Source organism: Oncorhynchus nerka, linkage group LG27, assembly GCF_034236695.1.
Source record: "Oncorhynchus nerka isolate Pitt River linkage group LG27, Oner_Uvic_2.0, whole genome shotgun sequence".
NCBI lineage: Eukaryota > Metazoa > Chordata > Actinopteri > Salmoniformes > Salmonidae > Oncorhynchus > Oncorhynchus nerka.
In genome coordinates, this window is record NC_088422.1 from 62112763 (window position 1) to 62127118 (window position 14356).

General features: G+C 47.5%; 1 protein-coding gene across 1 annotated transcript in view; it reads left to right on the plus strand.

Moving 5' to 3' along the window:
- tshz3b (teashirt zinc finger homeobox 3b) overlaps positions 1 to 14130 on the plus strand; it is a 34395-nt gene extending 20265 nt beyond the window's left edge. The window contains exon 2 of the mRNA XM_029638912.2: positions 9272 to 14130. Within this exon, the coding sequence (XP_029494772.1) occupies positions 9272 to 12654 (3383 nt within the window). The 3' untranslated portion in view covers positions 12655 to 14130. The remainder of the gene's footprint in view (positions 1 to 9271) is intronic.
- Positions 14131 to 14356: the final 226 nt, after the last annotated feature.

The window sequence follows — 14356 nt, forward strand, 5'->3', positions numbered from 1 at the left end:
CTAAATTGCCTCGGAGCGCTGCTGTTTTCTAGCTTTATTGCCAGCCGTCTTTCTTTCCTCTAAAACCCTACGAATCTCAGACCTTTTATTGCTCAACGGCCCAGCTAAAGTTTCCCATTGCGGTTGGTGGTGTGTATGCCTGTTTTTGTTCGTGTGTATGAGTGTGGTGTGTGTGAGTATATGTGTGTATGTATATTTGTGTGTGTGTGTGTGTGTGTGTGTGTGTGTGTGTGTGTGTGTGTGTGCCCATGCTGACATGCGTGTTTGTCAGTCACGGCTCCAGTCCACCCCGCAGCTCAACCCTGAACGCTGCTCTGCTTGTAAATTTAGCCCGGGCAATATCAAAAGCAATCAGGTGCACGTTATCCTTTCTGGAGCGTCACCCTGCGACTGAATCAGAATAAACAAATGTCTGCATTAGGATGCAGTGGGGCCCAGAGCACACAAGCAGATTAGACTTGACACAGCCTCAAACAACCACAGTTTCTCAGATGCTGGAGCTCTCTCTTCCTCTCTCTCTCTCTCTCTCTCTCTCTCTCTCTCTCTCTCTCTCTCTCTCTCTCTCTCCCTCTCCACCTTTACACAAACCCAATAACGAAAGAGACAAGAGTGTGAGTGTGTGTGAGAGGGAGAGTATAAAGAGAGAGAGAGGAGAGGGCTGTATCCTCCACATTAGTGGCAGAGCCGGCGATTTCCCTTTCTGTCCGTTTGTGTTCTGACAGATTTGGCATTATCATAATCGCCCTCCCGTACATGACGGGACGTTAAAGTGATGCTGTCGTTTTATTTACGGGCAGGTCGTCCCGCGCCTCCCCGTGGCCCGGCGCTAACTTCCCCGGGGCCGAGCCGAGCCGAGTAGGTCAAATGACATCTTTTGATCAGGGCTGTCCAAAGAGATCAGAGGAGACTGGCAGGTAATGGATATCCAGTGACAAACCAAATCTAGAGCAGGGATGGGAGCTGGGAGCTAGCGCCGAGTTGGCTGCCACTTCCCCATTAGGACTGCACTCTCCTCCCTTTCCCAGGGACTGCAGACTGACATCTCCACAGACCACCTAAATCACAGAGCCGACCGCTCTTAACACTGGGTATTATGGTTTGGAAATAGCTATTATTTCCCCTCTAACATTTTTGTTCGAGTCTTTGTGTGTCCTTCTGTGTGTGTGTGTTTCAATGAGACAAAGGGATATCAGGGGTTGTATTCAGTGTTCTCTTATTTTAAGCAATGTATTTTCTGTTTGTTTTATCTGTCTCATACTTGCCGTTTGAGTGTGTATTTGTGTGTGTATTAATATCAGTGTGCGTGGGTGTGTGTGTGTGTCTTCAGAGAAAGTACAGCAAGGCCCCAGGGATCGCAGCAAGCCAGATCTGTTCTCTCCCATTACCCAGCAGCCCTCTCTAATGGGAGACTGACACAGTCCTGTGATTGTGTTCTGAGTTGGACTCGAGCAGAGAGGGGAAGGCAGGGCAGTACAGGGAAGGATAGAGCAGGGAGGGACTCCAGGCGATACCAGAGGGGCTCAAGGAGATACCAGAGGGGCTCAAGGAGATACCAGAGGGACTCAAGGAGGTACCAGAGGGGACTCAAGGAGATACCAGAGGGGCTCAAGGAGGTACCAGAGGGGACTCAAGGAGATACCAGAGGGGCTCAAGGAGATACCAGAGGGACTCAAGGAGATATAGATGAGAGATGGTGGTAATTATTTATCCTGCTCAGCCCTGGTTGGACCAGCAGTCCCCCATCCCTCCCTCCCTCCACTCCCTCCCCTTGGGAACAGATGACTGTGACCTCTGGTTGCCCTGTGCTTTAGGAGTGTGACTGCTCCAAGTGGTGCACATCTGAATAACAAAGGGAAGCTGGCGGACAATTTGCTTGAGATCATCGTCTCTGCTTGATAATAGTGTGTGTGCTGTCTGTTAGTGGGCCGTTTGAGACAGTGCTGGAAGTGATGCGGGCGCACAGCTCATAACCCCACCCCCCAGCCCACATCTAAATGTCAGGGGGTGATTCCATTGGCCGCCGTCTCATGTAGGGCGCATCAGAGAGCGGCATAGTAATGGATGTTTAGGGAGTCAATTATCATAACCCCCTGGCTAGATAGACTAATATACACAGGCAGTTTGTATGGATATGAAGAGGTCCTTTTTAGTATTGATGTTTAATATAGTATAATCACATTCTCTGTGAACCACTATGCCTGTGCTATGGGTGTGCCAGACACGGTCTCTGTCAGATACTGGCTAAGCATTTTGAAACAAGTCTATTCTAGTTGCAGCTGAGGGAGTGTGTGTGAGACAGAAAGAAACGGTCATATTTGTTGTATTTCTGTGATCTACTACCCAACTAACTGTCTCCCTAACAGGCCTATTTAATTTGTTCATTTATTTTAGTTTCTATTTAACCTTTATTTAACTAGACAAGTCATGTGACGGGATGGATGTGACGGGATGGACGTGGGCAGAGAAAAACGCTTGTTCTCATGATTCGTGCCTCCTCTACAGTTTGCCAGCATTTCATACAACAGAATTCACACAGAAACCAGGTCTCTCTCAGTCATTCAGGCCAACTGGGGAAATGTTGACCTTGTCTCTGCCTTCTGTAGACTTCCCGGTGAGATTGTCTCTCGGAGGGAAGTCAGTTCAGAGCTGTGTGGTGTGGACCTGTCTGAATGGGGTCATTTTGAGCCCGTGTGTAATTCTGAGAAACACGTCTCTCCGTGCCACTTCTCAGTGTGTCTGACAGTCTGAGATTCACTACGGAACTACTCCCTTGGAGTAGTGGTGTGTAAAGAAAGACAGGATTCTCGCCGCGTTTCGGGTCATCCAGAATAAGTACAAATCAAATATAGCAGGGGGATTTGTCAGTAGCGCAGTTTTTTATTTGTTCGCGGGGAACGCCTCGACTAACACTGCGTTTATCGCTGAGCGCCTCGGCACCACGCTCCGCCACTTGTCTGTGAACACGGAGCAAATCAAATCAAATATAATTGTGCTTGTCACATGTGCCGAATACAACGGGTGTAGTAGACCTTACTGCAAAATGCTTACTTACAATCCTATTAACCAACATTGCAGTTCAAGACAAAGAGTTAAGCAAATAATTATTAAATAAACTGAAGTAAGAAATTCAATGATGGAAACACAATAAAATAACAATAATGAGGCTATATACAGGGGGTACCGGTACCGAGTCAAAGTGCGGGGGGTACAGGTCATTTGTACATTAAATGTTACTGTTTAAGAAAACAACCTGAACTTAAGGTTTCATTCATTTCTAGATGGATAAGCCTTATTTTATTTCTACAGCGCATAGATAGGAAGGGTGGGGGGGGTATCCTATTTGTTTTGTTGAGAACGCGTCAGTAGAACTCTGTGGCGTGTCAAGGCGTGGAGACGGGCCGGGGAAGCACCCTGGCGAAGGGATGGCGACGGCAGGGGGCCAGGCATGTAGGAAGGCACCTGGAGCCGGCGGCACGGCGAGGCACGGTGTGTAAATACGCTGTCAGCCGCTCTCCAGCTGAGTGGCATGAGCAGCCGATTAGCCGCTCTCGCACCGGTGTTCATGCATAATCTTACAGTTCCACCGTGCTCCCTCCGCCTCCGCTCCCGCCGACACCCCGTTACCAAACCTGTTCTATCTCCCCTAATCCACCACCACTCAGATATACGCTCCCCTCGCCTCATCATCACACAGCCAAGCACTGGCCGGCCCGCCAGCACAATGCATATGCAAATACTCTACATAATACCTTGGGCCTTTTCCGGTGCTTTTGATATGTGTCCTCATGTCACCGATTCCTTTGCATTCTCTCTCTGTCTCTCTATCTATCTGTCTCTATCTATCTATCTATCTATCTATCTATCTATCTATCTATCTATCTATCTATCTATCTGTCTCTCTCTCTCTCTCTCTCCCTCCCAATTTAAGGAGCTTTATTGGCATGAGACACATATGTTTACATTGCCAAAGCAAGTGAAATTGATCATTTAAAAAAAGTGAAATTGACAATACAAAATGAACAGTCCACATTACACTCACAGAAGTTCCAAAAAGAATGAAGACATTTCAAATGTCATATTATGTCTATATACAGTTCTCTCTCTCTCTCTCTCTCTCTCTCTCTGCAACATTGCTATTTGAATCCATCTCAATAGGTCCTGGTGGTCTTGGCCTGTACAGAGATGGCTGGTTAAAGTAGCCTTTCCTTTCGGAGGCAGCGTTTACTTGTAGCCTTGGAGAGTTGGCTCCATTCGTCAGGCGTCTGGGTCGATGGGGCGTCTCTCTACGATCGATGGCACGCCTCGGCGATCCCTCGCCTCCATTCTCCCTCGCTTCAATCGCTCGCTCCGGCCAGAAATGGCCCCTTACCCACCTCCCTGCCACACACACACACACACGCACGCACGCACGCACGCACGCACGCACTCACACACACACACACACACACACACGCACACGCACACACACACACACACTAGATGAGAACACACACAGCCGCCCAACCAATTTGTCTGTGCATGTCAAATCGCAATAATTAAGCATTATTGATCTCAGATTCAATTAACTTCATTAACGCAGGTCATGGCAGCGGCGAGTGGCGAGCGAGAGGAGAAGGGGAGGTATAGGATCTCATCAGCGGGGGATCTGAGGGGAGGGGAGGGGAGAGACAGAGACAGGGGTCTGGTGCTATCTCATATCCTCCACGACCACACTGGCAGTGTCAGTTTAAGGTTGACACTGCCGTAAGCTAAATGATATCCTTCTAATGATATCATTTAGCAGATAGGCCTACTGCTGTATTGGAGCTAACTACCTCCCATTATGAAGGTGGGGTTGGGTGCTATATTTAGCATCTTTCATTAGCAACCGACTAGCACTTCTTTCCCTTTCCACCTTCCCCTCGACACAGAAAGGTATTCATGGTCCTGACGGTTTTTTGCTCCTCTTCTCTTCTCTTCTTCTGACCAGGCAAAGTACGTTACCTCGGGGGATATTTGATTGGCTACCGTGATGATTTCATTCCTGCTTTTTTTTTCTTCTTTCAAGTCACTCTCGTCTGATAAAATGTGTCCCGTGGTCTGTCTGACACCGTCCCTCAAATCAAGACTGTGAAACTGATGAAGGCATGTGACTACGGACCCCCCCCCCCCCCGACACACACACACACCAGACACACACACATGTCATACATTCCACAGTTTCACTCCTAAACAGTTCTGTAAACATACTGTAATAGAGTGCCTGTGTGGATGATTTGCCCGTGAAGTGATTATGTAATGATGCTGAACTGTAGTCCCAACAGCATAATTCTGGACTAAAACGAACCCTTAGTGTTTGTATAGACTTGTATACAATCATGTCAACCAGAATTGACCTTTTATGGAAAGAACTTTTTCAGAATAATTTGCTACTCAGTTATAACAGCAACTGACTGAGTGTATAAAATGGTAGGGAAGAATTAGAAGACTGCAAACAATCCAGTGGGGAAAAAGGAGTTATTTAATGGATCATTTCCCCTTAAATATCCCCAAATGATATACGGTTCATTCATTGACATTTGACCTGACACAATGTCAGATGGACATGACATATAATGGAAATACACTGGGGGCTCAGAGCTGGATTGTTTGGATATGGAATCCTTTGATACAGATAAATGTGTTATTTTGATAAGTAAACTCATCGTTCTGCGTTCCGGGGTCCCAATCCCAAAAGCACACATCTCTCCCCCCCATTTCAAAAAGCCATTCTCAATGGGTCTTCTCTTTTAATATCCCACTGCAAATGAGATCAAACTCTCGTCCTCTCTGCTGCCAATTAATTCAGAGGTTATTTTCACTCGCTCTCCCTTCTTTTCCACCCATCCCGTTCTCTAATTAAAAGAGCACCTGCGTGGCGGAGAGCGTTTGGCTCTGCCTGCACCAGGGCTGAAAGCTCAATATTGGAACACACATCCACGGCCACTTTAGGGGCCCTGTGGCCTGGCGCCGGTCCAGAGGCCTGTGAGATGCTCCCTGTGTGGCCCCAGGTTTGAGGGCTTTCCAAGACCTCCCTCCTTCCTCTTTGCCTGTCTTCCCTCCTACCTCCATGTCTATTCCTGTCTTTCTCGCACTCCCTCTACTCTCTATGCCTTAGGCTAAAAGCTGAGGTTTAAGTAGTAGTCGTACGCGGTTTGTGTTGCGTTACATTCCGTCTCCATTTCACTTTCATGCGAGACACACGTAGACAAACACAAAATAAAGGAATCATTCACAGAATCGCCTCCCTTTCTCGTTCAGTATGACTTTCATTGTCTTCTCAGGCACACACACGCACGCACACACACGCACACACACACACACACACACACGCACACGCACGCACGCACACACACACACACACACACACACACACACACACACACACACACACACACACACACACACACACACACACACACGCGCACACACACAATATTGTTTTTTGTTCTGTCAAGTTCAGGTCAAGGTTAGTGTTTCGGCTGGTTTGTTCACACTTGCGAGGGAGGCAGGAGGTTCAGTAGAAAAATGACTTGGCATTGGCACAGAGAGAGGCATTTTCTTTTAGCCTCTCGCTGTATTTTCAGTTGCACATTTTAATTACATTCAAATCAGTGTTGTAATGATATTCTCAGTGAACTATACATTTATATTTAGTGCGGTAGCAAAGGTTTCACTGCAGATTTATTGGCTTATGTGTCAAAATGACCCTCCCCCATGCCTTCCTTTCTCCATGTGTGTTTTAATTACATTTAACAGCTATATGTCTGGGTTGTATTTTGAGGAAGGAGATTTCACATGGGTGTCTGGCCTCGATGTGAGTGCTGTTCTGACTGCTTCCTGAGCAAAAGCATTGTTCTCTTAAACAGCTGTCGTTTTGGCGGATTCAGAACAGATGGCTGCGTGCGTGCGTGCGGGCGGGCGTGCATTGCATTGCATGATCAGGGTTGCTGAGGGTTGTTGAGTCGTGTGTGGTATTGGATTACATGTTAAGATTTCCCATCTTTTGTTGCTCCGTATTCCAATTGTGCCTTTCTGAGCATTGCCGCGTCTGTTCACAAAATGGCAGATGTCCGTTATAGAGGATGATGCATCTAAATGTAAAAGTCTACATTGTCTACTCCGGATACAATAATCGTGTAATCCCTAAGATTTATGTATATACATTCTTCAGAAACGTTATAACGCTTTAAGTCGACATGCTTCCAAAATAATTGTCGGTAAGAATAGGTTTCCGTCTTATCCAGGAGTTGTTAGACAATGTATAATGTTAAGTATACATCCTAGACACTAGTACACACAAGGTAACCGATTCCAACTTGCTGCATGCTGATGTGTGAGATTGAACATTAAGCAGCCCGCTTGTTCAGTTGAAAGGCTGCAGACTGCCTGGAGGCACAGTGTTTTTACTGCAGCGCAACGCCTGGGAGCTGCTGCGTGTTTCAGTGCATCTGTTTATCCCGCGGCACCACACTGCCAAAGGCAACAGAATGAGCCCCCTGGCGATGACAGAGATTCTTCCCCGTGTCTGGGCTGATGCAGTGTGCTCAGACCTTCAGTACCGCTCCGAGATGGAAGTCAGCGTCAGCACTGCTGGAGCGTGTTGTGTGACATGGCTGGCAGGTTCTGGAGATAGCTAGCCGGTTCTGGAGATAGCTACCCGGTTCTGGAGATAGCCACCCGGTTCTGGAGATAGCTACCCGGTTCTGGGGATAGCTACCCGGTTCTGGAGATAGCTACCCGGTTCTGGAGATAGCCACCCGGTTCTGGGGATAGCTACCCGGTTCTGGAGATAGCTAGCCGGTTCTGGAAATAGCCACCCGGTTCTGGGGATAGCTACCCAATGTCAACAGATATAACTGTACCTTTCGAAGAGGCTGTGGCTTTCCCACGAAGCTCATAAGTTTTAGCAAATACTTTCCGTTCTTTTAACTTTTCTAACTTGACTTTTTATCAGAATGAATATAGGAAGGGCAGTATAAGATATAGGTTGTCTTTGCAACGTTGGATAGTCATTTGTAAAAAAAAATGTTTTTTTAAATACACATGAATACTGTACATATATATATAAGTGACTGCTATTTTATTTGCTATAGTACTATAGTGTCCCGTATTAAAGAGGATATATAGGTTTCTTATAGATAATGTTCTGACTGTTGAGATATTCAAGTGCCCTTCAGGAGTTGTTGATGATGATAGAAGTTTGCAGCGTCACACCGTAGTCAGTGTCATTCTTGTCCTTCGTTTACATACCTGGACAATGTGTGATGAACTGCAAGGAATCAGGAACGGTCAGGAATGTACAGAAGTAGCCCAATGTCCTGTCTATCATCTCTGCTTGTCTTCCAGCCCACTGTTTTCTGGCAGCCTCCATCACAAAATAATAGATGTGCGTATGTGTCTGCACAATGATAGAAAGTGCATTTTTATTTGTGTGTTTCCATCTCACTGCAATCCACATTTGATTGTTTTAAACAGGAGGGATTTGAGTATAAATTGAAAGTATACTCTCCGGGCTAAACTGTAAATAATAACTCAACTTTCTCATCTTTTGTAATTGAAGTAAATGTGTTTTGTTCGGGAGAGATTTGTCATTGGAAACGTACATACATTCATTTTTATTTACGAATAGGCGAGCCTGTGCTGTGTAATGAGTGAAAACGCATGCTTAATTTAAATGGTGAGCGTGTCTGTTAAGAAATGCATTAGAGGCTGAAGAAGAAGCGTAAGACGTATTAATTGACAGACAGGAACTGCTGTCTCGGAGGTTGATACAAGTAATTTATTACTTCAGAAACGAATGCCACCTCCAGAATGTGCTTCATTAATTTCAAATTTAGTTTTAATTTCAAGCTGTTGCCCCTTGAGAAGAATAAGGTGGCAAGTTGTGTTTGAAGAGGCATTTCCTCTCCCTCTTCTCTCGCTCTGTCTTTCTCATTCTCTGCAGTAAAGAACAAAGGGGGTGGGAGGGAGGGAGGGAGGGAGGGTGGAACTTTATTCCATTTGGAAAATAATGTAAATGCAGTGGGGAAGTTGAAATGGAATTACAGCAACAGTTTATGGTACGAAGTAGTCTCGTCTGTGATCGCTTTGTTTTTCTGAGATGGGAAGAACATTCTAGGGCTTTGTATTTCTATCGGCTGTCTGATTTGCAAGGCATCGCAAGAATGTCAAATTGGAGATCTTCATCATTAGACATGGTGGTCCTGTGGTAATAACAATCCTCTCTCTGTTTCTCTCTCTGTTCCCTCAGCGTATGCCCCTGAGGATGAGAAGGAGGCTGCCCTGCTCGATGAGGACCTGGAGGGGGAGGACTCTGCCGGGGAGGAGGAGCCTGCGGTCAAGTACATGTGCCAAGACAAGGACTTCCTTTTCAATGACCGGCCTGGTTTCCATGACTCCCCCGTGGCCGACTTCTCCGGCCATGAGTTGGACAATGAGTCTCACCTGAGTGAGTCCAGTGACCGCATGTCAGACTTTGAGAGTGCCTCTCTCAAAAACGAGGAGGAGGTCGCGAAGGTGCCCCTAACGTCCTTGTCGCCATCTTCCTCTGTCATGATGGCCACCACCACAGCTACAGCCATGGAGGATGGCGCCACCACCGGGCCAGACAGCCTGGAGCAGATGAAGGCCATCTACACCAGCTTCCTGACCAACTCTTACTGGTCGTCTCTGAACTTCAACCTCACCCAGCCGCCAGCGGTGGAGAAACCTCCACGCAGCCACAGCAGCAGCAGCAGTAGCAGTAGCAGCAGTTGTGGCAGCAATGGCAATGGTTACGACTGGCACCAGTCCGCCGTGGCCAAGACCCTCCAGCAGGTCTCTCAGAACCAGAACCGGCTCAACCACCCTGCAGCGGAGCAAAACAACCTATTCAGCACCGTGCAGCTCTACCGTCAGAGCACGAAGCTCTACGGCTCCATCTTCACAGGTGCCAGTAAGTTCCGCTGCAAAGACTGCAGCGCTGCCTATGACACGCTGGTGGGGCTGACTGTACACATGAATGAGACAGGCCACTACCGCGATGACAACCACGAGACCGACAGCGACGGCACCAAGCGCTGGTCCAAGCCACGCAAGCGATCCCTCCTGGAGATGGAAGGGAAAGAAGATGCTCAGAAGGTCCTGAAGTGTATGTACTGTGGACATTCCTTTGAGTCTCTGCAGGACCTCAGTGTCCACATGATTAAGACAAAACACTACCAGAAAGTGCCTCTGAAGGAGCCAGTGACTCCTGTGGCAGCCAAGATCTTCTCCTCCGCCCGGAAGAGAGCCCCCATCGAGCTCGACCTCCCCAGCTCCCCAGACTCCAACGGGGGCACCCCCAAAACCTCCCTAAATGACCATAATGACCCCCTACAGAAGGCATCCAACCCCTACATCACCCCAAATAACCGTTACGGCCACCAGAATGGAGCCAGCTATGCATGGCAGTTCGAGTCCAGGAAGTCCCAGATCCTGAAATGCATGGAATGTGGCAGCTCCCACGATACACTTCAGGAGCTTACAGCACATATGATGGTGACCGGTCACTTCATCAAGGTCACAAACTCTGCCATTAAGAAAGGCAAGCCCATCATGGAGTCTCCCCCACCGCCCGTCCCCACCATCTCTGCCGGTGAGGAGAAATTCCAGTCTGTACCACTGGCAGCCACAGCATTCTCCCCACCTCCTCCACCCATACCTCCTCCCTCTAGTGTTTCCCCTGCCATGGCTGTGGAGATTAAGAAGGAGGAGAAGGAAGAGGAATGTATGAAGGAAACCACTAACAGCAGCAAAGACAAGAAGACCGGAGATGACGAGACAGAGGAGAAATTCGATATCTCCTCCAAATACTCTTACTTAACAGAGGAGGATCTAGAGGAGAGCCCTAAGGGAGGGTTTGACATCCTCAAGTCCTTGGAGAACACAGTGACATCAGCCATCAACAAAGCACAGAACGGTGCTCCCAGCTGGGGAGGCTACCCCAGCATCCATGCTGCATACCAGCTCCCAAACATCATGAAGCTTTCACTGGCCAACTCAGGGAAGAGCTCAGCTCTGAAGTACATGTTCCCCGGAGGAGAGATCCTGTCCCAAAACGCCAAAAACCAACCTCTGATCTCCCCGCCCAGCCGTCAGACCTCTCCTCTCCCCAAAAACAACTTCCACGCCATGGAGGAGCTGGTGAAGAAGGTGACTGAGAAAGTAGCCAAGGTGGAGGAGAAGATGCGGGAGCCGAATGTAAGGGCGTCCCCACTGAGACGAACCACACCCTCCCCCTGCAGCAGCGAGGCCGGGGAGTCAGCCAGAGGGGAGTCCCCTAAAGAGAGGAGAGGGTCTAAAACCCCAGAGAGCATCGGAGGAGGCAGCCACAAAGACTGTAACGGTGACACCAATATGAAGGAGTCGCTGGAGAATGGAATGGAGTCGGCTGTCAAATCCCCCATCTCTGCCTTGTGTGGCAGCACAGCCATTATTACAGACCACCCGCCAGAGCAGCCCTTCGTCAATCCTCTAAGTGCGCTTCAGTCCGTGATGAACGTCCACCTGGGTAAGGCAGCCAAGCCTGCACTTCCGTCCCTGGACCCCATGAGCATGCTCTTCAAGATGAGCAACAGCCTGGCAGAGAAGGCCGCGGTCGCCGCTTCCACCCCAGCTCAGACCAAAAAAAACAACGAGCACCTAGACCGCTACTTCTACCATGTCAACAACGACCAGCCAATAGACCTGACCAAAGGCAAGAATGAAAAGAGTAGCTCCCTGGGTTCAGCTGCCCTGTCGTCATCCACATCAACACCCTCCTCTGTCTCCCCCTCCTCCACAGCCACCATGGCCAAGGCCTCATCTGCTGTGGCTTCATTCATGTCCAACTCCCCGCTGCGTGAGAACGCCCTGTCTGACATATCAGACATGCTGAGAAACCTGACAGAGAGTCAAGCCTCTAAGTCCTCCACGCCCACCAGCCTGTCGGAAAGGTCTGACCTCGAGGGTTCCACTCAAGAGGAGCTAGAGGAGATCTCTCCAGCCCAGAAACGCAAGGGCCGGCAGTCCAACTGGAACCCCCAGCACCTGCACATCCTACAGGCCCAGTTCGCTGCCAGCCTCCGGCAGACTGGCGATGGGAAGTACGTGATGTCAGACCTGAGCCCCCAGGAGAGGATGCACATCTCCCGTTTCACAGGCCTCTCCATGACGACCATCAGCCACTGGCTGGCCAACGTCAAGTACCAGCTGAGGAGAACCGGAGGGACGAAGTTCTTAAAGAACCTGGACTCAGGCCACCCAGTGTTCTTCTGCAGCGACTGTGCTTCTCAGATCCGTTCCCCCTCCACCTACGTCAGCCACTTGGAGTCTCACCTGGGCTTCAGACTCCGAGACCTGGCCAAACTGTCTGGAGAGCAGCTTGTCAGCCAGATCTCACGTCACGCCAAAAGCCTGTCCGAAAAACTGCTCTCCAACCACTCCAACTCTCACTCCCACGCCCACTCCCCGTCTCCCTCCCCCGACGAGGACGGCAGCAGCACCTCGTATCAGTGCAAGCTCTGCAACCGGACTTTTGCAAGCAAGCACGCAGTCAAGCTCCACCTGAGCAAGACCCATGGGAAATCCCCAGAGGACCACCTTATGTATGTCTGTGAGCTTGAGAAACAGTAGCACTAAGCTGTGGACATGCTGCACTCTCTCTCTCTCTCTCTCTCTCCCGTTCTCTCTTGGTCTATCTTTAGCCTTTCACAGACATTTCTTTGGAAAAAAGGACTAGAAACTATTAAGTGATGAAACTGCACAAAGATGCCATAGAACTACTGTTTAGTTTCGGCACATGGTTTCTGATTATCTTTAAGGTCGACTCACTCTGGCCCAAGAAGCTTTTGTTTGTTTATGCTCTCCTTTTTGCTGTTGTCACTGATGAAACATATGAAGGTTAAACAATATTTTAAAATGAAGTGGTATGTATTTGAAAGTTGTGTAAATTGGATTTGATTTCTTTATATTTTGGCATCATTGAGATGCGATAAGCTGCATGCATAAATTAAACAGTTTAGTTAAACACTTGGTAACTAAATCTGGTGCACTTTTCTTTTTTTTTCTCTCTCTCTTTCGCTCTCTTTTTGTTAATGTGACCTTTATGTGCTGGTGTCAGTCAGCATCTGAAATTTAACCCTCTGAGTACGGCCAAGCACTTCTACCCGAATGATCCCAAAACCCTTATCAAAGCAAAACATTTGAGATTGGAATTGACCAAGCTATTGTGTGGTTTGTAAGCTGCACAGTGAAAGTACTACATGTCCCTGTCCAACAGCCAATCTCTAAAGATGCATCGTACGTGATGCAAAATATCAATCTGAAGTCGTTTACTTTGTTTAAATCAGGGACCTTTATGAATTCAGGTCTGTGTAAAAAATGTATATAAAAACATATATACTAATTCCTGTCTAAATTATGCATCATTTTTATATTTTTAATTTAAGAGGAGTGTGACTATCTACTGGTGCACAATATATGAAGACATTAATGAAATTGTTTTGCACAATAGTTTTATAAATATGTTATTTAATCAAATGATATGAAAATAAGAGGAACAAAATTACCCAGAATTCTTTTATTTCCACCTCGTGCTCAAAGGGTTAAACCTCTAGTACAAGACAGTACATGTGCCGGTTTTTGAACGTTAAAATATAAAGGTTGTACAAAAGAAGTTACTGTAAGAAGTAATGAAGAATTCCACATGTAACCTCTTATTTATAAGCACTCTTGGTTGTCGTTTCATATCGTAGAATGCCTTTCGATTGGTATTTCTTCTTTTTTTTTTCTCCTGTCTAATTACTCTCCACAATTCCGCACTGCAGCTTTATCTTTTTGGGATATGAAAGGTAACCATGGTTACCTCACCTCTGATTGACAGTTCTGCTACATTTTTTGGCAGTTCATTTGCTAAAGTAACTGACAGCTGCCAGTGTACAGAAATCTTAGGTGTAAAATATTGGCATGTAAACAGCACAGACACTGTTATGCATTCTGTGCCGTGGTTTTGTTGTTGTTGTTGTTGACAATGAAGCACCCATTATATGACTTCATATAACCTTTTTTTTTCTACTGCAGCATTAAAGGAAACAGTTTTTTGCAATAACACTGTGTGTCGTGGCTCACGATTATGTAGGTGCTGTGAGTTTTCTAATGAGCACATTAAAAATGAAATTGTTTTCTGGCGGGTGGTGAGTTCTAGACGAGTTTACAGTGAGTGGCAGGGCCCTGCAGAAGATGAAAGCTGTCACACCATCATCCTGTGTGTTTCCACAAAGCTCTGCCTGGAGCCGGAATAGCCTATGGGCCATATCAGGGGCCTCAGAGACAGACA